Genomic DNA, 26,054 nt, shown 5'->3' on the forward strand with positions numbered 1-26,054 from the left:
CTTGGATGAGGCAGTCGTCCAGATATGGATATATTTGAATTCCTCTTTGTCTGCAGTATGCAATTACTGGTGCCAGGCATTTTGTGAAAACTCTGGGCGCAGTAGATAAGCCAAAGGGCAGTGCAGAGAATTGGTAATGGGTTGAACCTGCAATGAAACGGAGGTATCTTCTACAACTTTGTCTGATAGGACATCCAGGTATGTCTCCTTGAGGTCCAACGTTACAAGCCATGCTTCCTTGCCCAACATGGGAAGTAGCTGCTGTAGTGTTAGCATCTTGAATTTAGGTACTTGTAAGTGTTTAGAATTGAAAGGTCCAGAATTGGTCTCCAGGCATTGTCCTTTCTGGGCACTAGAAAGAGTCTTGAGTAAAATCCTTGGCCTTGCTCTCGAGTAGGTACCAGTTGAATGGCTCTCATGTCCAAGAGAGCTGTAATTTGCTTTTGTGCCTCTGCCCATTGATTTTGTGGCAGGTTTGGCATTCCTCTTTTCATTGGCAAGGTGTGAAAGTGGAATCTGTATCCTCGTAAAATTATGTCTAAGACCCATTTGTCCTTTGTGACAATGTGCCAGTTGTCTGCAAAAAGTGCGAGTTTTCCCCCCAAGGGGGCTGCCAAAAGAGTATTGCTTGGCTGGATGAGGTGCAAGTCATTGAGTTTGCCTTCTGGTGGTTTGAGACCTGTCTTCTCCTCCCTTCTGTGTTGTAGAGCCCCATTGGCGAGGTTTATACTGGGCTTGTGGTTGTCCTCTGCCCCTTGGGCGTCTGTATTTACCCCTCTGTGGTCTGTCGTTGGCTGGAAAGGACCAATTTTTTGTTGGCCAGTTTCTTCTGAAGCGAGGGGGTTGTACTTGTAAGAAATCTTTGACTGTCTGCATAGATTTTGCCTTATCTTCCATTTTCTTTAAAACTTCTTCTGCTTTAACTCCAAAAAGAACATCCTGCTGTAAGGGAGCATCCAGTAGTTTTGCTTTAACATGTACAGGCAGAGTTTGTTCTTTTAACCAAGCATGCCTACGTATAACAGACCCAGTGACAGCTGCTCTGCAGGAGGCCTCCAAAGAATCAAACCCACATTTTAAGGTATGTTTGCCCACCTGCTCAGTGGCGTGCAACAGATCCTGTACTTCTTTCAATTCAGATTGTTGAGGGAGAGAGGTTATTCTTTGCTTTAACTGAGAGATTAGAAATTGCTGATACTTACGCATGTGAAATTGACAATTCAGTGCCCTCATAGCTAGTGTGGCTGAGATGTAAACCTTTTTCCCCCACCTGTCTAGTGCTCTGGAATCCCTCTCAGAAGGTACTGGGTTTTTGGCCATAGAAGCCTTAGCCCCCTTGGGACCCTGTGAGATAGTCTCTGGGTCAGCTACAGGGCTTTTGTAAAGAAATTTGTGGGAATCAGGCACTCTATAGTATCTGTCAGGCTTAGCCGGAGCAGGAGGTAGAGAGTCTGGGTTGAAACTGGATTCTAAATAGACATCATCCACAATGTCCAAAACTGGCGGGATGGCAAGTGGTCTGTGTTGGGGGAGTAAAAGAAACTCTCTGAGCCTTTTCTTTGAGTCAGAGCAGTCCTGACCTTCCCAGTGAAAATGTTCCCTCATAGTGTGTAAAGTTTCCCCAAAGGAGTAGTCTTCAGGAGGAGAAGCTGAGGGAATAGAGTCCTCAGCATCAGAATCTTCATAAGCAGAGAAATAGTAGTCTTGGTCCCCAGAGGAGTCTGAAGAAATGGACATTTGCTCAGAGGATGTATAATCTTCCTCTTGTCTAGGTCTTTTGTCAGGAGGGGCGTGGGAACCCCTGATTAAAGAAATCAAATCTTCAGCCATTTTGAGCATCTGTTTCTTAGGCACGGGGCCTTGAACAGGAGACTGAAGTGCAGTCCTTTTAGATTTAGAAGGGGTCTTCGACTTAGAAAACATTTTAATGGTGAGAGTCGTCGGTCTGAAAACGCCTTCAGAAACCGATGGCATTTCTGTAGCACCGACGTCTTTTGTAGCAAAGTCGTCGGAAGGGCCTGAAGTAAAAGGCTGCGGCGGCCTGGTACATTCCGTCAAAATTTCCGTAGCGGTCTCGGGTTCCAGATCTGCGGTAGTCAGGGGCTGTGTCGGAGCCTCACTGAGGACCGGAGACCGGATCGGCCTCGGAATCTGGCTTAGGTCTGGGCTGTCTGTCCTTATCCCTGCGTTTTTTGTGATGCCGGTAGTCGGTTGCTCTGACGGCATGGTGAATTTTCTACCGAAGTAGTGTCGTGCGAAATCAAAGCGCCTTTTAATAGTACGCTTATTAAACCTAGCACAAAGCCGACAAGTAGTGACGTCGTGGTCTGGGCCTAGGCAAGGTATGCAATAAGAATGAAAATCCTTATGAGGTATTTGCTTCCCACAAGAAATACAATTGTTAACTTTTTCTGACATCGGTCTGAGGCAAGAAAAGTTTCCTCAATGGGGTACTTAGCTTTATAGAAGACTTCGGTCTGAAATTCGAATTAGAAAATCTCAGGAGTCGGCCGACCGGCACTTGCGAACTGCTTCTGCTTCGGGCACCACACGGCAAGAAAGACGGAAGAAAATGGTGTCAGTTGCATTATATATACCCCTGGTGCACTGACGTCAGGGAAGAGGCGACAGCAACCGACGCCGGACCAAGACTTTGGAATTCCAGCCGACTGCAGGACCGCCCGACGACAGGATAACCCAAGTGTGATGACTGCAGCAGGGTAACACGATGAACATCAACTTGTGTCAGAGCCATGCACTAAAACTAAATGCCAAAAAATGCATAACAGTATCCTTCAGGAAGTCACCTACCTCTGGTAACTATCATACTGACAACACAACCCTTAGAGTTGACTCAGTAATCAGCGACTTGGGGACACACATACACACTAATCTAACCTTTAACCATCATGTCTACAACAGTGAGGACATCATTCTATGTTGTGCAACTTATAAATATAGGTACAGCTTCTAGGTCCAAGGAAGTCATTATTCCACTTATATTTGACATTCATCAGACCCATCATGGAGTACAATGGCCCTTTTGGTATGTACCTCCCTGGGTATATCCAACCCCAGAGGTTCCTATCTAAATGAATACATAGTTTAACTAAAGTCCTATGCTTACCACCTTAAATCCCTATCCCTCTATTCTGTCTCCTACTGGCTGCTAAGGGGAGATCTATGCCTGGCTTACAAGACATTGTCAGACCCCATTCTGATGGACCTCCTGCATACCTGCAAAACAAACAGCATCGGAATTACACATTCTAAAGACTTAAACCTTGCCCGTGATATAAATAGGACCTGCTGGAGACAAAGGTATGTATCCCAGGGACTAACTTCTCTGGAACATATCTGTTTAAAGCAGAGTTTGTCCATCACCCAATTCAACTATAACCTGGACAACTGGATGGGGAATAGGAAATTCACCCCTGGTTTGGCACCTATGTCTTTAATGTACACAGGTAGCCTGTAAAAGTTTCATATCCCAAGCCTATGCTTACACTCATCAAGGGTACTAGAAGTTATCAGTGATTTGGGATATATGGCTAGGCTTAAAAATGCCCTTGTGGTCATTAGCCTAGTAAACACCTATGAACCTATAAACCTACGATCTGCTGAAGACCTTGGAAGGGATTTACCTGCTTCTGATGCACCTTTGTCTCTTTGGCCCTGACATATGGTCAGCATCTCAAAATGAATATGTGCTATCAATACAACTGTTAAATGACTAAGAACTAGTGGAAAAAAAATGTTCCTAAACTGAGAACTTATCTTTATCCTGAGCTCTTAAGCAGGCAGAACCACGCCAGACAAGGCTACTAGCACACAAGTTCTGTAAGTTATGCAGAGAGAAGAGATCTAATATGGTGTAGGCAAATGCCATCTTAATAGAATACTGGAAGCACCCTGATATTCCAGGGATGGAGGGGCATCCATTATGCCTGAAGCAGAATGATTCTGTGCTCTAAAAATCGAGTTGGATATTTGTGACAACGTTGCAGTAGTCAACACTACAACAGTGATCTAAATAAACATCATCTAAGTAACCAAGCTATTCATTAACTGTCAGATTCCAAAAACACATACACTTAGGGATAGTAAGCATTTACACCGTTCTTGAATTTGTAACAAGGACTCTAGGACAGGACTCCTCAAGCCTCAAGGATATCTGAAGAACTATGCCCAGTTCTAAGATGTGAATCAGGTTTCGTATACTGCAACGCTCTGAACTTTGGCAATGGTGTTGAATGTCAGTTAATGTAAAACTTCACAGTATCAGTGTAGCCCATTAAAATCAATCAGCTGTTGAGGTGAAGGTAGTGATCCACCTGTATATGTGCACTAGTACCACAAGTAGTACATGATGGTAATCCACCCTCAGTACGATGTCATACTGGGGAACAAAGTTAAAATTTAGTATGAGGGTACTGTCGAAGGATGGTAGAGACTCTCCACTAAACAGATCCTAAGTTTTTGAATCTGACTCCAAGATTATTTTCTTACACTAGTATTTTTTAATATCTCTTTCAGATAATGCACTCTGTTCTTTTTTAGACACAAGAGAATATTAAAGTAACGTATCTAGCATCAGTAACATTAGTTCATGACAAAAGGCTTGTGTTAGTCTAAAAGCTCAAGTATACGTGCCTGTGCTGGCACAAAAAAGTATTTCATTGCCTCTGTGTTTCAGTGTTTTCTTTCAGTGGAACAGCGTGGCACTTATATTTTATTCTGCAGACAAGACAACTCACATTAATTTGGGAACACCACTAGTCGAAACACACCATATGAAAGTTTTCTTGCAAACTATACATTTTCTTTACTTCATTTAAATAAGATGGGACATCAATGAGTGAAGTCGCTATAGAACGTTTTTCAGGCTGTTGGATCACTACATCCAGCAGCTACCTTAAGTATACATTACTCCCTCATACCTTATGTATCTGGCTGACTAATAGACCCATCCTACCCACAATGCCTTCAGCAGTTCATTTCACTGTAGCTTTCATTTCTTAATCTACTGTGCATGTCCTAACAACTTACCTTATAGGGGTCCTGGGGCTGCTGTTGAGACGACGAGGAGATCGAATTTTAGGTTCAAAAGAGAAACCTTCTTTAAGACTCTCCAACACAGAAGGAGCTACATAGGTGAAACCCTATGGAAAGGAAAAAAATAATTCATACATAGCAGAAAGCACATTTGTGTTTGTGACATGCTTACAATAAAAACATTTGTTTTCAAGAAAAAGATTACTATAATAGGAAATCACAACAGCTGGGTCTACTGATCACTTTCTACTATAACGCATGTCATTCATATTGCATTTGCCCTAGTGAAATGTGATTCAATACAGTTTTGCAAAGGTTTACTGGATTTGTCATAGAAGTCAACACATTAGGCAAAATCACTTTAAAGACAGCCAGGCTTTCATCCTTTCTTTTTCCTATTTGGCAGACAAACAAATGATCCATTTTCTGAACTTGTGAATATTTCAGTGTATTAGCTTCGCACAGACCTCTAATAAACCTTAAAAAAATCTCATCGTATATTTTGTTGGTTAGGAAGGAAACATTTCCAGACATGCTCTTCATTTTGAAAGACTGCATGGAGAGGTTTACAAATCAGAGCTTAATCATTCTGTCTGAGGTAGCAGACAACAGAAATAACCATTCTTTGTGTAGGATACACGTGTTAAAAAATGCAGATTCAAAGGGAAGAGTTTCTTAGAGGTGCAAAGTCAGAAAGACCTTGAAAAATGTCTTTAATCAAACAATACAGTGCTACATGTAGAGAGACTGTAAGACAAGCAGAAATTGGATAAGCACATACCATTAGCAAACTGACTGAAAATGGTTTAAGCAGTCTACCAATTTTAGTATGTGGTAACTCAAGAGACAAGCCTAGTGATGCAGCTCAAGACACAGGTACTTTCAAGAATAAACATATGATAAAAACAGACACCACTGAGTCTAAGTAGAAGCACATGCTGTGCCATGCATCTTAACATGGATAACTTTAATTACAGGTCAATTAAAGCCTGTGAATGTAGCTGCCAGTCTGGGACAATTACTCCTATTAGGAGGGTTAAACATCATCATTTGAAAATGGACAGTTTTGTAGGCTTGTTATTAAGTTAATAGGTTGTAGGGGTGTTCTGAGTGCCCTATTTGCTTTTTTGTTTGAAGGTTTTCATTAAAACAAAAAGTCTTGTAAGCTGTGACATAGGTTCAAGTGGATATGAAAAGAAACAACTGTATGAAAGATGTAACAGATTCAAGTGCATACAACAAGAAACAACTGTATAAAAGATCAACCTGTCAATCATTAGTTTAAGCATGTAACTCAAAAGCTGAAACTAAACATTAAAAGAAAACCTTATACATAACGGGTGGAATAATAACTTATCATAATGACAACACTTTCTATATAATCTTTGAATCTGAATTGTCTTACAGGTATATACAAAAAGAAAGAGTACTGAACTACATTATGAAATGCAAAGTGCAAACAGCTATGCTACAGGAGATACATTTGGAAAGACGTGAGCATGTGTATTTGACAAAAGAAAGGATTTCAGGGCAGTTATTCAGTGGAATATCTGGGACAAAGGAAAAGGGGAATACACATACATTAACTGCTAGAGAAGCTCCAATAGTGATAAAAAAAAGATAATAATGCTAGATTTGTAGTAGTAAGGGGCTACTGGCAAGGGAGGAGGATTACGCTGGCATGTATTTATATTCCACCTAAAACTACTACAATGGAGCTTAAGAAAATTATGGGAGAAATAATTAGCTTTCAGCAGGGAATATTACTTGTAGATGGGAAGTGGAATTTGATTTGCAGCAATGAGGATGTATATGGGGGTCCTAGAAGGGGAAAATATAACAAAAGAAGGTAGATGCTTGAAGAGATTTATGGACATATTTGGTATGGAAGATGTGAATTCAGTAGTAGGAGCTTGGAGAGAATTTACACATTATTCCCCAAGGCTCAAAACCTGTTATAGACTAGATAGAAATTATATTACACAGGAACATGTGCATTTAAAGGACCATTACGGGCAAACAATGAAAAAAAAAACATATATTTTTATCTTGCCATGATTTACTGCACTTCCTAAAGCTGCCTGCAGCAAAATAAGTGCTCTTTACTAATTTTATTTTTTTTAATCTTGTCTGCCCTCATGGGGGCAGACATTATGATTCCTTTGGAAAGCTAAATCTGTCTCAATGCACAGACTGTGAGAACAAATAGCCCTACCATTTGTTGTCAGACTAGACTTCCATTCACTTAGAATGAACCACCTGAAAAAAAAATGCCAAGTTTGAGAGTCTGCATCTCATGTGTCATTGACTGGTATGTGCTGAGTTTTACAAATGTTGTTCCTATTGATGTACTACACATTCTCTGAAAGAAACTTGCAAAAGTGTCAACAAATTACTGAGATAAAAAAGACTTTTCACAAGCAGCAGTTTTGCAAGTTTCAATTCCTGGCCAAGTTACTCCTCCCATCTCCCCTCCTTCAGTGGGCTACAGTCTCACATTTCCAGCTTTACTAGATTCAACTATTTAGTCAACTTTGCATGACAAAAGACATCAAAAAATCACAGCCTGGTGTGCCACTAAAACTGTTGCCTTATATGTCTCTTCACTTCTGAATAGCATTTCCCCAGGAAAAAAAAAAAAAAAAAAGCACACACATCAGTCCATAGTTTGGGCCAATCTATCCATTTCTTAATGTGCAATGTGCACAGTAAATCATTCAGTTTATAATGCATTCTGGCTGCTGACATGGTTATCTTTACATAGTTATTCTCTTATAGCATAACCTGAACTTATGGTATTCAATGTCAAGCTTTACAACAGTTCTCAGTTTCTTAACAATGACCTCCCAAGCCTCTGATGTGACCCAGTACTTTGTCAATATACTGTAAATACATAGATTAATACAAATATGTGTGCACATATGACACGTACAATAATACACACATACCATCATTAAAACAAGATAAATGCAATATAAATCATATCAATATAGTTATGCTTTGTAGTTTATGACCCTGTTTGTCTACGGAAACTTCTTTTTGAATTTATGTTGAAGCAGTTGTACATTTGTTGTATATTATCTTGTTTAACTGTTTCTCAGTATTATAACCACTGTGTATGCTGCATCAATTGTAAAACTCTGATTTTACTCCTTTTATATTTTCCATGCTCTTTGTACAAAATAGCTATGTTTGTATAATTTACTTTTATTTTTTTTTTTTATAATTGTTTACTATGTATCTGGAGCTTTTCTCCCCCAGCCTCCGCTGAAAACGGTCATCTTCTGTCCAGTTGGACTAACCTGGTAAACAAATGGAAAATAAATAAAAAATAAAATATACTAAGAAAATCAATCAATATACCAAGAAAAATCCAAAACTTAAGAAAAATAACACAAAAGGAAGGAAAATGTTTCCTTGATGCTGTCATGAAAATCCCACTCACTTATTCAGATATTATGGGCAAACATATATATATATATTATAACATTGATAATATACTAGGCAAAACAACGTACCCAACACAATAGTCATAGGTGAATCTATAGTCAGGCACACTGATGTCCCACTCACCAGGCTAAACAAGGAGAAGGTTACTGTCAGCTGCCTTTCAGGCGCCAGGATCTGTCACATAACCCATGCACTCAGGTCACTCTACAAGTACAAATATGACTCTGTCATTGTCCATGTTGGTGTGAATGACCTGAGACATGCTTCCCTGGACTACATGAAAAGAGACATGGAAGAGCTCTCTGATCTTGTAGCCCAGGGAGGTATGACCCTAGCCCTGAGTAGCATTCTGCCATTGCCCAGAATGATACCGCAGTACAAGGACAAAATGACTGATTTCAACAATTGGCTAAGCTTCTGGTGTCATTCTAAGGGGATCCAGTATCTGTCTGCCTGGGACGACATGGTAGACAGACCATGATGCTTTGCCAGAGATGGCCTGCACCTGTTGCCCATGGGATTCTGGATACTGGCTAAGGCTCTTGCTGCCCCTATAGTGCCTTTTTTAGACCAGTTTCAAATGTAACAGGAACAGGCAAGCAAAAACTGAGGGTACTGCTACTCAATGCAAGAAGTCTAAATCTCAAAATGCACTCACTCAAGGCACTCCTTAAAATGGAGAACACCGATACCTGTGCAGTGACTGAGACCTGGTTCAAGGCTCCAAACAGCACCCCTGCACTACCAGGCTATAACTCATACCACACTTTCTGGCCACGTAACCTGGACCAAAACATCAAAGGCAGAGGTGTGCCCATATTCATTTAGGATATCCACACCTCCAGGCTAGTTGCTCAGCATAATGCATCCGAGGTTATCCAAGTGCAACTAACTCTGGGCAAAACTACAATCCAAATTGTAGCTTGCTACAGATCCCCCATCATGCTCCAGCATTCCCACTCCTCTTTTCTTGATATACTGGAAAATATTAGGGTTCAAACACCCTAATAAAGGGCGATTTCAACTACCCCACCATTAACTGGGAAAACTACTCATGTACCAACTCCTTCACTCAATGCTTTCTGGAATTCATAAATTCCAGTGCCCTGGATCAACTTATCCACACCCCCACCAAGGGCAACAATATCCTAGACCTAGTCATTACCAACATGAGTGATCGGTGTTCCACACCCAAAGTCAACTCCTTGTTGGTCAGATCCGACCATAAGCTAATCACCCTAGATAGCCACATCCTGCCCCCACCCCACCCCACATTAAGGAAACCATGGTAAAAAATTTCTCCATAGCCAACTTCATGGTTCTTAAGACAGAAGTGGCGAACTTCATGACACCCATGCAGAAGGCCAATACAGTTACGACTGCTGAATCCTACACAAATGCACTCTATAAGCACTTACATGAGTGCATGGATCGTGCTATCCCAAACAGAGCGAAGAAGCTATCCTCCAAAATAAGGAAGCCAATCTGGTGGTCCCCTGCCATAAACAAACTGTACAACAGAAGGAAGAAACTGTTGCAAAAGAGAGTAAAATCCCATGAGTGGTGGAGCTCCCTGGTCAGCCTCAGTAAGATGCTGAGATCCCTTACAAGAGCCTCCAAAGCTAGCAATGAAAATAAAATCACCACCGATTCTAAGGACAACCACAAAGCATTCTACAGCTATGTCAAGAATCTCAATGGCAACACCCAGATCTGCTCTGAGTTGCATTACAACGACATGAAAATTACAGAACCAACTGATACTGCCAACATTCTGGCAGATAGGTTCAGTGCTAACTTTACCACCCTCTCACACCCTAAAGGGCCCATATCTATACAGGAAGAATGCAGAGTCCCTGTAATCACAACTACACAGGTAAAAGCTGCACTCTCTAAAGCCAAAAACACAGCATCCATGGGACTGGACAACATCCCAGGCTGTGTTTTACACAAACTTCAGAACGAACTGGCTCCCCACCTAAGCACCATGTTCAATCATAGCCTCACATCAGGCTTTGTGCCCACTGAATGGTGCACAGCAACAGTTATCCCACTCCACAAAGGGGGAGCCACCACTGATCCTGGGAACTATCGTCCTATTAGCCTGATGAGTTTGGTCTGCAAGACCATGTAACGTATCATCATGGAACTCATAAACAAAGACATTGGTAACCTCTAAACTCTGGACCCCACCCAGTTCGGGTTTGTGAAAGGCAGATCATGCATCCTGAACCTAATTGACTTCTCTGAGGCAGTCAATGAGGCTAAGGTGGTTCACACAGCCTATCTTGACCTCGCCAAGGCTTTTTACACCATCCCCCATTCTGGAATTATAGCTAAACTCACTAAACTAGGTATAAATCCCTATGTCACAAGATGGGTTGCCAACTGACTCACTGACAGAACCCACACTGTAAAAGTTGCAGACTCCAAATCTGACATCAAACCAGTGACAAGTGGAGTACACCACAGGGTTCAGTCCTGGGACCTCTCCTGTTTGGTATCTACTTCTCTGAAGTAAAAGCTAACACAGAAGGCCTATGGCTAACGAAGTTCGCAGATGACTGCAAACTAGGAGCTATAGTCGAGTCCCCAAATGATGTGGACATCCTACAGAAGGGCCTCACTGAGACAGATGCCTGGTGTTAGAGCCATGGCCTCAAGCTCGATGCCAAAAAGTGCATTGTCATCCCCTTTGGTAAAAACTCTGTACCCGTGAGCTACCACATAGGTGGTAGTCTACTTAACACCAAATGTGTGATGAGACCTTGGGACCCAGGTGGACAGTAGTCTCTCCTTTGATAATCACATCACTACAGTAGTCAGGAAGTCCTTCTACATGGCACACCTCACCACAAAAGGGTTGTCATCCAGGAAAAAAGAGGTCATTGTTCCTCTTTACTTGACACTTATTAGAACCATTATAGAGTACAATGCCACTTTTGGAATGTACCTCACAAGACATTTGCAGCAGCTGGAAAGGCCGCAGAAGTACCTCACAAAGAGGATTACTGGCCTCAAACAGATGCCCTACACTGACCATCTAAAAAAATTCCAGCTTTACTCCGTAGCATATCGCCTACTCCGAGGTGATTTCTGCCCAACATATAAAGCTATGTCAAACCCAGAGCTGTTGGACATGCTACACCTAAAGAAATCCCAATCCCTCTGAGCTACATGCTCTAGGGACCTAAACCTTGTCACCACAATAAACAGGACATGCTGGAGAGATAGATTCCTTAACCAGAGTCTTCCCATACTCTGGAACAAGCTACCCATCTATGTCAAGCAAAGTTCCTCATTAGCACTTTTCAAGAAAAATATTTGAGTGGATGGGAGATAGGAAAATATACACCGGGAATCACTTCTGTGGCTCTGCTCAACAGTGGCACAGGAAAATAACTTTCATGGGTGGCATAAGCCAGGGAAACTTGTTGGCTAGGCTTACTTAGGCAGATAGCCTAGTAACTACCTATGAACCTATTATTACACTAAATACAATGTTATGTAGCATTGAAATGTGCTAACATTATAAGGGTGACAGTTCATTATTTACCCATAAAGCAAATGTCAGAGTGGAAAAGTTCAAATAGTGGATAAAGAGGAGGAGGGGAAGAGAAGAAAAAGTGAGAAAAAGTATTTGTTAGAAGTAATAATTAGGGTAGATATGGGAGGCAGGAGAAAAAATGAGTAAAAGCAACATTACAAGTAAGAGAAACAAAACCAAGGAAAAGAATAAATAACATGGACAACAAGATTTACTGTGTGTGTGTGTGTGTGGTGTAAAAGAACTATAAAGCAAATCTACACTGATACCTGTTTGCTGCCCTGCTGAGGGTAACACTTAAGTGCAGTGGACTGGTTCCAGTAGGAAGGGATGGCAGCATAACTCTCAACATTATAGAACAAGAAATCCGGACAAGGCCATAAATAATAGGGGACAAAGGCCCAAAAATGGGACAATTTATAAATATTGCACTTACAAACATAGAAAGTTGATAAACAGGTTTTGCATTAGAGTGAATTTTCTTAAGGATATGAAGTCTGAAAATCAAATGCCTGTCAACTTTCTGACTTCAGTGTTCAATGATTTGCCAATGATTTGACAGAAAACTGCAATTTTATGAAAAACAGACAAAAAAATCTGGACTTTCTGCAAAAATCTGTACTGTTGAGAGATATGGATAGGAGTCTTGAACCAACACCCATCAATCATTTTCATTTGTTTGCCAAAGCCATTACAGCAATGTTTTGCAGAGAGGTGGGAAAAGCCTTAAATTTGACTGGTATGTTGTGTGAGTGTGGGTAGCTGTGTTTGTGGAAGGTGGAGGTGTGCCTTTGTAAGTGTGGTGCGAATGTTATGGATTATGAAATGGAGAGATTATGAGTAAAATTGTGCTCAGTTAAGTCCCTAGCAATTTCATCACTGCTTGATTCAGACATATATGTTTGAGCGCATTGTTTTGGAGTGTAGTTTCACTGCTACAGCTGCTGCTACTCTTTCAATACAAGTATCTGCTTTGGAAGTTTTCTCCAGGAGTCTGTTGCTGAAAGGATGAGAGACATGCTACAGGTATACAACTAAGACAAACTGGATAAAGCAATAGTAAGAACAAGTACTAGGTCACATCAGAGGCTTGGGAGGTCAATTGTTAAGAAAGTGAGAACTGTTGTAAAATTTATCATTAAATACTATAAGTTCAGGTAGTACTATCAGAGAATAACTATGTAAAGATAACCATGTCAGCAGCCAAAATGCATTATAAGTTGAATATTTTACTGTGCACATTTTAAATGGATAGACTGGCCTAAACTCTGGACTGATGCGTTTTCTTTTTTATTATTATTTTATTTCTGGGAAATGCTATTCAGAAGTGAAGAGACATAGAGACATACAAGGGAACAGATTTAGTGTCACACCAGGCTGTGATTTTTTTTTATGTCTATTGTCATGCAAAGCTGACTAAATAGTTGAATCTAGTTTTGTTTGTGTCTTTCGGCTTTTCCCGGTTAGGGGTCGCCACAGCGGAACTCCGGTCCGCTAATGATTGGCAGTAGATTTTTACGTGCTGGCTTGCCGGGCCTAACACACAGCCTTCAATGAAGGAACGCCCATTCACGCATGTCGCCACACAGAAGACGCTCTAACTGAGAATCAAACGGGCAACGTCTAACTGTGAGGTGACAACTCTACTGCAGCACCACCACCGCAGTATAAATAGTTGAATCTAGTAAAGCTGGAAATGTGAGACTGTAGCCCACTGAAGGAGGGGAGATGGGAGGAGTTACCTGGCCAGGAACTGAAACTTGCAAAACTGCTCCTTGTGAAAAGTCTTTTTTATCTCAGTAATTTGTTGACACTTTTGCAAGTTTCTTTCAGAGAATATGTAGTACATCAGTAGGAACAACATTTGTAAAACTCAGCACATACCAGTCAGTGACACATGAGCTGTAGACTCACAAACTTGGCAGTTTTTTTCAGGTGTTCCATTCTAAGTGAATGGAAGTCTAGTCTGACAACAAATGGTAGGACTATTTGTTCTCAGTCTGTGCATTATGGGACAGATTTAGCTTTCCAAAGGAATCACGATGTCTGCCTCCATGAGGGCAGAAAAGAGTAAAAACAAAATAAAATTAGGAATGAGTACTTATTTTGCTGCAGGCAGCTTTGGGAGGTGTAGTACATCATGGCAAGATAAAAAATATATGTTTTCTTCATCATTTCCCCGTAGTGGTCCTTTAAGTAACAGACAGTGTGATGTTGAGGGCTAGTGACTCGAGTCCTTTTCATGACTGAGGGTAGAAGAGATCAGGAGATGGACCCGCAAATGGGCGTAGCTGCAGCAGTATGACAGGTGTTGTCAAGCTACATCCCTATCCCCACTGATGGTCATAAGCTTTGGCTATGTCCAAAAGGGTAAGATTACAGGTACAAGAGGCAGGAATGAGGTTCCTTTCAGGGCTGCTGAGCTCATTCGCTATGACAGAATAAGGAGTTTGCAGTCTGTGGGGCTCTTGGAATACAGCTACTGCTCCTCAGGATCAGGAGATGAATTGACTTGGCTTGGACATCTAGAGAGGATGACCCCTGCTCCCCTCCTATGTGAAATAGACCAGGCACAACTCACTGGGAAGAGGCAATCCCAGAACAAACCCAGGATTATTGGAAAGGTTGTGTCTCTCAGATAACACAAGAATGCCTGGGAATCCTCTAGACTGAGCTGGACATTGCTGCTGCTGCAGATAGAGAAGTCTGATCTGTCTTATTCAGCTTGTTACTGTTGTGACCCTCACTGTGACAAGTGGTCTAAAAAATAGGTGGCTAGACAGATGGCAGGGTAGAGGTAGAATTTTCCATGCTTTTGGAAGATTTCCCTATGCAGTTACTCATTTGTTTCCCCTTGAACAGTAGTCATGATTTTTCAATCATTGCTAAGTCAGTGAATCAGAGGTGGCACTCACTGTTCTGTGATAGGGTTCATAGGAGATTACTAGGTTAATGGCTTAAAAGCCCTTACAAGCCTAGCCACTATAACCCAATTTTACCCAATGAATGGTCCCTAGGGGCATGATGATGGCATGGGTTTGTGCCTGTGCATTGAGTATCTTACAGATTGCCATTTTTCCTAAGGGATAAAGGCAGTACTCCAGGTATGAATTTATGATTCCCCATCCATTGATCCAAACTGCATTTGAAGAGAGCCAGGGAAGGGCTCTGCTTATGTGAATAGGAAGCTTGTTCCAAAGAAGGGGCAATGTCTGAGACACATATCTGTCCCTCCAGCATGTTTTGTTTGAGTCCCTGACTAAGGTTAGATCACTGCATCAGGTGACCTTCGTACTGTTTGACTTATGGATGTGTAGAAGCTCCATCAGGGCTGGATTTCTGAGTGTCTTGTAGGTCAGGCATATGTCACCCTGTAATAGTCAGTAGAAGACAGAGGAAAGGGATAGGGCTTTTAGTCTATCCACATAGGACATGTTGTTTATACCCTGTATTTTCTTTGTGAAGAACCTCTGAGGTTGCTCTAACTGCTGTAAGTGCCTAGTCAAGTACATGCCAAATAATGCATTGTACTCGATTGTTGGTCTAATGAGTGCTGAGCACAGCAGGGCTATAAGTTCCTCAGATCTGGATGCCATACCTTTATTTACAAGATGGGTCCCTATCCTACTTTAAAATCAGTGCTTAGACTGTCTGCCCAGGCTTGGTGCTAGTGATACATATATCTTTAGCTAATTCTCCTATGAGAGGAACTTCATGCAAGCCTACATTCATTTTTTTCTTTGCACTGTGCAATAACTTGAGAGTGCGAACACTACAGTCCTTAAGATGCTTCCTCACATATTCATTGTATGGTGGCATTTCACTAGCTGGAGGCTTTGACATGTCCACAGGGCAAGCAAAACTACTGCTAGCACCCTCTCCCTGGAGAAAAAGAGCAGGCAAGTAGCCTCTACCCCCATACTCTGTACCAGGAATCACCCACCCCCATACAATTGTTCTGAAAAGTGGGTCACAACTCAGATGGACACCTTCTCTTCATGTTAGCAGACCAGCATAAATTTTAATTGTTACATTTTAGTAAACTAACTTTTTTTTACCTAAATATCTAAGCACCTGTGCCCTAATAATGTTGTCACACATCAGCTTCCCAGAGCTTTCCAATGGCCTCTTGTAACTGAAGCAGTCTAACAAAGGCTTTTTTGACCCGTGCTTTAACGATATGAAAAGGTAATAAATAAATGACACTGGTACAGGCAGGAGCATTTCACTGCATGGTCAGTGACGAAAAAGCTACAGAAGACAATAACAAAAGTGGGTCCAAGCCACCTACATTTAGTTATATAGTTATGGATAAGAGGACTCTACCAAATTGCTACAAAGGTTCATGGTGTACTTACTGAATGGGTCTAATCTTGTTATAAGTGGAATTTCTAGATTTAGATGTATATTAGGCATTTCTATAGATTTACTTAATGAATGACCAATCATTTTACTTAATAACTAAAAAATACAGTTGAATGTAAATACCATTAGAAGGCTTTATGTGGCTGTAATAAAAATGTACTCTGACCTCTATGAACAGACATGGTGCTTAGTAGACATTATAAAGTTAAGAAGTGTAAACAATGATAGATTTTTATTGTCTGCCACACCTATTGTTTTCTCTTTTTCATGCCTAGTGGAACCCTGAAGTGCGGCATTTCTGCAAGGGTGCACCTGTTCTACTTATTGGTTGCAAGACTGATCTGCGTAAGGACAAGGTGCAGTTAAGGAAACTTCGAGATAGTGGCCAGGAACCAATCACCTACTCACAGGTAATAAAACTTAAAGACAGTTATCTTGTAGACTCTTCACATCTCTTTATAGAAGCCAAGTGCTGCCTATAAACTGTCGTGCTTCATGGTTGGCTGGGCCTTGACTCCTTGAAAAAGGCCTGTATAATGTCATTGAAATATTGTCAACATATTCAGTTGAAATAATATAAAGGATTATGATTGGTTTTCTGTTTACAACCAAATTATTGTATGTACAGTATCTTGACAGCAATGTTAAGAACAGCCATAACTGTGGGGGGTGAAGGGGCAATTACACCAGGTGCAAGCTGTTTGGGAGTGCAACTGCCATTTGCCAGTCAGGCACAAGTGCAGCACTGATTTTGTGGGTCATTAAATGGATACTTCTAGTAGCTCTAAATGTTAGGAATGCTAGCAAGGAATTCCTAGCATAAACAATTTGCTACACTTTTAAGTCTAGTTTCCATTTTTCCTCCAGAAGATTTTTTTTTGGTTCTCAGGTTTGGAAGACTTTTTAAACTTACATATTCTAGAGATGAAATAATTTTTTTAGATATTAAAATTACTAAGCAAGAAGCTGAGGTATCAGCTAGCATTTATAGGAACAAGGTGCAGGCCAGTAGATATTTGCATAGGCATAGTCATAGTATGTACCCACATCATGTCTTTAAAGGCATTGCTAATACTGAAGTCCTGCGAGTGAGTAGGTTAAACACAGATGTTCAGGTATGTAATCAACAGGTAGCTGAGATGCCAGGGGAGTATAGGGTCAGACACTGTGATGCCTCTTTATTGAATGAAATGTCCCAACAGGTCATTGGTGAAAGGCAAGGAAGGGCTAGACCTCATTTTGCACATAACTGCCATGAAAGGATATCTACAGACAATGTAAAAGGGGCAAATCATTTACAATGTATTACTTGTTATATTTACCAGAACTAATGGGGTTATAAATATGATTAAAAATAATTAGAGTATTTTGAATGTGTTACCTGAATGGAATAGATTTATGGGAACTACACTGCAATTTGCCTATAGGAACTGAAAAGAAAGAATTTGTTATAGAGTGATGACTGCTAACAGAAAGTACCCCTGTTAGTCAAAAAAAGAGTACCTTCCCTTGTTATAATTGCTCTTTTTGTAAACATATTTTAAATTGCATTGAGTTTATACATTCTGTTAGTAGTAGAAAATATGAATTTATTATGCAAGTTGCAATTCTAAAAATATAGTGTACTTGGCTACCTTTGTTGTATGTCAGAGTTTTTATGTGGGTTAATGTAACAGGAAGCTAAAAGAAAGATTATCTGAGCACATGCCTGATATAATAAGGGGAGTTAGCACTAGTTTTCTTGCTGAACATGTTAAAGAGAATGGCTTGCAACATACATTTAATGTAGAATTATCCAAAAATGATTACCAAAATATATCCCAGAACACCGACTTTCCACTTCAGGTATGTAAACACTTGGCCTTCCTGCTGAACTTTGCCCCTACCCCTAGGTGGTGTGATCTCGGAGTTGGTATATTTAGTTGGGGGGGCCTGCCCCCCACACAGAGGGGGTTGGGTGAAGCCCCCCCACATGGGTGGGTTTATTTTCCTTCGGTTTTAATTTTTTTCAGGATGGCCAAGCGGTTACTTACCTGGAGTGGAAAGTCGGTGATGTTCTTCGTGTTTCACTGTTGCAGTCATTACATTTGGGTTATCTGCCTGCAAGTAGCCCTCAGCTGGCCTGAATATCAAAGTCAGGGGTATAAAACATGCAGCTGGTGCCATTACATCAGTCTTTCTTGCCGCGCAGTGCCCAAAGTAGATGCAGTTCGCAAGTGCCGGTCGGCCGACTCCTGAAATTTTCATTTTCGAGTTACAGAACCGAAGTCTTCAAAAAAGCTAAATACCCCATTGGGGATCCTTTTTCTTGCTCTAAACTGATGTCGGTAAAAGTTAAGAATTGTATTACCTGTGGAAAGCAAATACCTCTTAAAGATTTTCATTCGTACTGCATCCCTTGCTTAGGCCCAGACCACAACGTCCCTCGCTGTCGGTTTTGTGCCTTATTCAACCCCCGAACTATTCGTTGTCAGTTTATTTTTGCAGCAAATTATTTTTGTACTCAGTTTAACTATCCCAAAATGGCTTTGGTAAGCAATCTGACTACCGACATTCCGAAAAAATTTAAAGATGAAGACAGAGACAGACCGCATAGGTCCAAAGCTGCCGATGAAGCTTCCGTTAAGCTAGTTGCCAGTTCACCGGTACTCAGTGAGGCGCTTTCACAGCCCCTGATACCCGCTACTTCAGATTCACAGGCCTCTACTGAGACCCATTCGGAGTCTGGTATGCCGCGAGATGCTTCTTTGACCATGCAACCTGCGGATGTCTCTACCTTGGATGGGTCCGGAGCCGCTGTGCAGGCACCGGCTTCTGAGGGTGTATTCAGGCCTACTGACTTGCATTTCAGACCGACACCATCTTCTTCTTCCAGGCCTAAAACCCGACCCATGCCTAGAAAACCGATGTCCAAACCGCATTGGTCAGGCTCATATGCCTAAAAAACAAGTGATAAGAATGACTGAATACCTTATTACTTTAATTAGGGGAAGCCAGCCTCTAAGAGACCTAGAACTGATTTTCCTTATGATTCTTCTGATCAGGATTCTGAAATTTCTGTTTCTTCTGATTACCAGGATTTGCCCTTGTCTACCTATGAGGATTCTGATGCAGAGGACTGCATTCCCTCTGCTTCCCCTCCAGAAGATTTTTCTTTTGGTGAAACCTTGCACACTCTTAGGGAGCATTTCCGCTGGGAAAGCCAGGATTACTCTGACCCCAAATAGAGGCTTAGGGAATTCTTACTCCTCCCTCAGCACAGGCCTTTAGCTATCCCTCCTGTCCTGGACATTGTAGATGATGCCTTCTTGGAATCTAGCCTGGTCCCAGACACTTTACCTCCAGCTCCCAGAAAACCTGACAGGTATTACAGAGTACCTGACTCTCACAAGTTCCTCTTCAAAAATCCTACTGTGGACCCAGAGACCATTTCCCCAGGACCTAAAGGCATTAAGGCTACTACTGCCAAAAACCCTATCCCCTCTGATAGAGATTCCAGGGCTTTGGACAGATGGGGTAAGAAGGTATACACTTCTGCTGCTTTAGCCATTAGGGCCGTAAACTGCCAGTTTCATATGTTAACATATCAGCAGCATATTATGGGACTACTTAAACAGAAAATTATGTTGATTCCTGACTGTGCTGAAAATAAAGAATTACAGGATTTAATGCATTCTGCTGAACAAGTTGGTAAACATACTTTGCAATGTGGTTTTGACTCTTTAGAAGCATCTTGCAGGGCTGCTGTCACTGGGTCTGTTCTTAGAAGGCATGCTTGGCTTAAGGAGTAAGATTTGCCAGATCATGTTAAAGCTAAATTACTGGATGCTCCCTTAAACCAAGACTGCCTGTTTGGCAACAAAGCAGAAGAAGTCCTCAAAACGATGGAGGAAAAAGCTAAATCTATGCAAACTGTTAAAGATTTCCTGCAAGTACAGCTTCCCAGATTTAGTAGGCATTGGCCTTCTGAAAATTGGTCCTTTCCTGTCTCTTCCAGGCCTTCTCAGTCTAAACCCAGGAACAGCAGACCACCTAAGCTACAATCTTAAGGTGCTCACAGACCTAAGCAGTGGGGGGCTCCCACTTCCAAAGCTGGAAGTAGTAAGACACCCCCCTATGGAAAAATGTCACAATGAATTAACCTTAAACCTTCCAAGCCATGCTCAACTGCCTGCTCTCTTAGGGGGAAAGTTCGCCCTGCATGAAAAAACCTGGGAACTCATTACCCAGGACAAATGGGTTTTAAATATAATTTTCCAAGGATACAGATTCCACTTCCACACCTTACCAACCCCAAAAGGTTGGCCAGACCTACCCCCAAATCAGTGGGCAGAGGCTCAACAGCAGGTTCTCTCTCTTCTAAGTATCAGGGCTATTCAACCTGTCTCAGCAGAAGTAAGAGGACAAGATTTTAACTCAAGACTTTTCCTGGTACCCAGAAAAGACAGCTTCTGGCATCCTATCCTGGACCTTTCTATTCTAAACACCTTTTTGGTAATCCCAAAATTCAAAATGCTAACACTTCAACAGCTGCGTCCTATGCTAAGCAAATATGCCTGGTTGGCAACCTTAGACTTAAAGGAAGTTTACCTGCACATTCCAATAAGGGAATCTTGCAGGAAATACCTACACTTCAGAGCAGGCTCCAAGCACTATCACTTCTCTGCACTTCCCTTTGGCTCATCTACTGCGCCCAGGGTATTCACAAAGTGCCTACCTCCAGTCATTGCATTTTGCAGGCAAAGAAATATTCAAATATTCCCATACCTGGATGATTGTCTAATTCAGGCAGAAAGCCAGGACATGCTACTAAAACATCTGGCATTTGTAAAGAAACTTCTAACTTCACTTGGTTACACCATAAACGAAAAGAAATCTCATCTAGTACCCTGCCAACAAATTGAATTTGTGGGAGCAAGCTTGAACACAACTTCCCAGATGACTTATCTCAAGCCAGAGAAACAAGTTTGACAGCCTACTACAAAGTACTGGCCACAAAGACCCAGCTATCTGCAAGGAAAATCCTGCAAGCCCTGGAGTTCATGGCCTCTTGCATTCTACTAATTCCATATGCAAGACTGCATATGAGGAAACTACAATGGTATCTAAAAAGCCTATGGTGTCAACATTATCAGGACCTGGAATCAATTGATTCCTATCATTCCTTGTATAAATACAGAGTTCTTTTGGTGGGTAGAGGCCTGCTACCACAACAAGGGGCTCCCATTCACTCTACCCCTTGATGCCCAAACCCTAACAACAGATGCATCTGACTATGCATGGGAGGCTCACTTGGCAGGGCAGGGCATTCAGGGCAAATGGAACCTGAGTCAGATGCACCTGCATATCAATCAAAAAGAAATGTTAGCTGTACAGAATTCCCTGACAGCCTTCAAGGACCACATTCTTCCAGGACAATTATTGGTAAAGACAGACAACACCACTGTTATGTGGTACATAAACAAGCAGGTGGGAACCCACTCGTACCCTCTCTGCAGACTAGCCATGGCTCTATAGAGCACAGCCTTGAGCTACCAAGTGCACCTACAAGCTCAATTCCTACCAGGCAAGCTAAATTCACTGGCAGATGACCAAAGCAGAAATCTCATGGACCCACACGAGTGGAAACTGGAACCAAAGATATTCAACCTTTTGAGAAACAAATGGGGGAATCCAGAGACAGACCTGTTTGCCTCCCCTCAAAACTACCAATTGGACAAATTCTGCACAAGGACTTCCCACAGTCAAGCTTGGAAAGTGGATGCCCTCTCCTTCACCTGGGAAAGCCTCTCAGTTTATGCCTTTCCCCTCTGCCTCTCCTCTCAAAAGTTCTGCTAAAGATCAAACAGGACAAACCAAGGACAATACTGATTGTACCAGACTGGCCACACCAGTACTGGTACCCCCTCTTGCGCAGTATGTCACTGCTGGAACCATGGCACCTGCCTCAGATCCCTTCCCTGCTGTCCAAGCAGGAGGGCCAGATTTTGCACCCTCAGCTTCAAACCCTGAACCTTGCAGCCTGGCTAATTCCTTCAGCTCTCCAATAGCATCCCTCAGTAAGCAGGTGCTGGATGTCATTCTGGAGGCAAGGATGCCTAGTACTAGAAAGTCCTATGCTGAAAAGTGGAAAAGATACCGTTCCTGGAGCCAGACTCAGGGGATGGGCACAATGGTGCCCAGCTTACCGCATATTTTTCAGTACTTAACAGAGATGCTCCACAAGGGCCTTTCCTTCTCCTCAATTAAAAGTCATGCCTCTGCCATTTCAACACATTATAATACTGAACCACCCCTCTTCTCTCACCCCCTGCTAAAGCAATTCCTCAGAGGGGCCAAAAATTTAAGACCACCCAGGAGAGCCCTTACTCCAGCCTGGAACCTTAACTTTGTATGGGAAAAGCTCACTCTACCTCCTTTTAAGCCAGCTGCAACTGCAGAGTTGAAATTCCTTTCTTGGAAAACAGCCTTCCTTCTAGCCATCACTTCAGCAAGAAGAGTGTCTGAATTACAGGCCCTCATGGCAGTGGAGCCCTTCATCATCTTCCATGCAGACAGGATATCCCTCAGGACCAATCCTTCCTTTATGCCCAAGGTGGTGTCTAGTGTAGCCCTTAATCAGTCCATTCATTTGCCTACTTTTTTCCCTAATACACAGAACAAAGGAAAATGAATACTGCACTCTTTGGACGTGCACAGACAACTTAGATTTTATTTGGACAGTACTAAGCCTCTCAGAAAATCTGAATAGCTGCTAGCTGGCTTTGCTGCAGGGGCAGAGGGGAAGGCCATTTCAAAGCAAACCATTTCTACGTGGATAGCCCATTGCATTCATTTCTGCTATAAGCACCATGGAAAACTTCCCCCACAGGGGATAAGATCACATTCCACCAGGGCTGCATCTACCTCTACAGCCTTTCTTAGAGGTGTCCCTACCAGGGACATCCTAGAAGCTGCTACCTGGAGCTCTGTACATACCTTCACTAAGCATTACCACATGCCTATTTTTTCTAAATCCAGAGCTGGTTTTGCCATTGCAGTCTTGCAGGGCTTAATAGCTGGTCCTAATGATCTCTAACTTCCTCCTCCCCCCTTAGCTTTGGGAATCAACCCAAATGTAATGACTGCAACAGTGAAACACAAAGAACATAGTACAGTTGTGTACACTTACCATAAATGTAGATGTTCAAGTGTATTCACTGTTGCACTCCTGGTTACCCTCCCTCCAGCCCCCTGACTTCTCTTGGCTATACTTTTCTTCTTGTTTAGTGTATTTCAGCTTTCTGGTGTATTTGCTTTTTGTTGGAGGTGTAACCTAACATATAATTGCTTCCCATTATGGGGGCATCTGACATCTGGGGCAAGAAAAACTGATGTAATAGCATTGGCTGAACTAACTTTAATTAAATACGCTGCCCTGGGTGGCAAACCATCATTATGAAAGTCCAATCAAGACAAAAATAAGTGTAGAAGAATAAAAATATTTCAATGCATTGGCTGCATGACAGCTTACTTAATATCTAGATGGAAACAAAAGGTTGTGAGGCATGAAAAAATAAATTACTTTTTAAATACATTACTGGAATGCCAGTCAAAATCAAGTATAAGAAAAACCAGAAGCACTCAACTCAAACTACTTCTCCTTGCACTGCAGTTCTAATTATAATATATTCAGCTTTATTAAAGTACCAAGCAACATGCTGAAAGTAGAAATCTATGTGATGCCCCACTTGTAAAAATGTTTCTTATCCAAAACAGACCTGCTGTGTGACTGTGCTTCATGGGGAAAACATGATAAAAGTAAAAATGAAAAGCAAACAAGAAACAAGCTCAAGATACATTGCTTAAAGGATTACTGTACAGGTTATGGACCACACATGATTGGCATTCTGTTTAGTTTACGGGTAAAGCCTGTAGAGATGACTGGAAGTCTCCAACAAGTGTAATGAGCTTTTTAAAATAATGGAATCCTGTCCTTTAATACCCAAGGCTTATACATTATCTAGTCAAGTATTCTCTGCATGGCAACAACAGAAAGGCTTTCAATGTTGGCAATTCTTTAACAGTATGCTTATTAAAGCTTACTTGCATCTTACGATGTCAGACAAGCTTACCTTATGGTCATTAAAGCATTGCTACTTAAACACAGAGCAACAGGCACTTTGAGTAATAAGCATAAATCAACAGTACAAAAATATGACAGAAACCAGACCATTCTGCAAAATCAAGGACAGATGAAAAGCCACTGTAGTACTTATGCAGTGTGTCCTCCCCATCCAAGGTAGATACAACTACTCCTTGCCTTGCTTGGACACATCCAGAGTCACTACATGGGGAGTGGGGTGCAACAAGCATGTCACAATTTGAAATCTCTCTGGCTGACTGTGATGGCCCTGACACATTTGTCATACCTCTCAACTTCAAGAGCAAGAAATCTGGACAAAGCCATACACAGAAGTGGGACAAAGGCACAACAAGAAGGACAATTTTTAAATATTGCTCTAATAAACTTAGAAAGATAATAGAATAGGTCTTGCATTAGTATGAATTTTCTGAAGGGTATAAAATCTGAAACTCAAATGTCTGTCATTTTCTAACTTCAGTCTTTAGTGATTTGTCACTAATTTGCCAAAAACACAATTTTATGAAAAATGGACCAAAAATGTGATGCAAAAATATAAAATAGACACACAATACAGCTTCTACCTGTCAAAGAAGGGACACTTTAATATTAGTACTGCTACCTTGAGCAGCTGACAAAATAAAAGAATCTACATGCATTTCAAGTAATCTATAACTTTGATTATTACAGTTATTTCTTAATTGTAAACCCTCCATGTTTTCTTCCAAAATTGCTATTTTATGGAGGGATTATTAGGGGAAGAGCAACATTTTGAGCCAAAATTGGGGACAGTTGAGAGGTTGGCTATGCCTAATTCTATAAAGCAATTTATTTGCATGTACCTCTCAACCTGTTAATGCAGTAAATCTGAACAAGGCCAAATATATTGGGGCACATATAAACAGTACTAAAATTGCTCTTGTATAAATTGAGACAGTTGATAGAACGGCTCTTACTTTAACATGCATTTTTATGAAGGTTATGAAGTCTGAAACTTATTATTTAGTGACTTCTGGCAAATCATTTAGGAATTAAAACTACAAATTTTATGAACAACAAACCAAAAATAAGAAGCAAAAATCTATTCATTCTTTGAAAATCTGGACAGTTGGGAGGTATAGTTCAGCTGGGCCTGTCTGAGTTTGCTGCCCTTCCCCGACAAAATAATGGTTGAACTGGAGCCTCTGCAGCCATTCCAATTAACCATTACTTGGCTATTTCACTCCATTTACCATAAACACTAATGTGCATACTGCTTTACTTCAATGATTGGACTTCATTTGAAAGTTTTATTTTGTATTTTACAGCACAAACATTAAGTAATCTGTTAAACAAAGCAATGCAGTCTCACAATGAAAACTTAGCATTAAAACTTCTCTGCCCTTGAAACTCACATTCATTGAAACAGCATTGAAACCCACATTCAAAGAAAATACATTTTGCCAGTGGCAGATAAAGATTAATTTTGGGCTGTTTTCGAATCATAGGCCCCTTGCATATGAAACATACATGTGC

General features: G+C 41.4%; 1 protein-coding gene across 1 annotated transcript in view; it reads right to left on the reverse strand.

Moving 5' to 3' along the window:
- Positions 1–26,054, reverse strand: part of LOC122811913 (ribosomal protein S6 kinase beta-2-like) — a gene marked incomplete in the record, with an annotated part of 1,307,756 nt that overhangs the window by 173,715 nt on the left and 1,107,987 nt on the right. The window contains 1 exon segment of the mRNA XM_044084073.1: positions 5,050–5,162. Coding sequence (XP_043940008.1) covers positions 5,050–5,162 — 113 coding nt within the window.

The sequence above is a fragment of the Protopterus annectens genome, chromosome 9.part0, assembly GCF_019279795.1.
Source record: "Protopterus annectens isolate FY-2018-M chromosome 9.part0, PAN1.0, whole genome shotgun sequence".
In the NCBI taxonomy this organism is placed as follows: Eukaryota; Metazoa; Chordata; order Ceratodontiformes; family Protopteridae; genus Protopterus; species Protopterus annectens.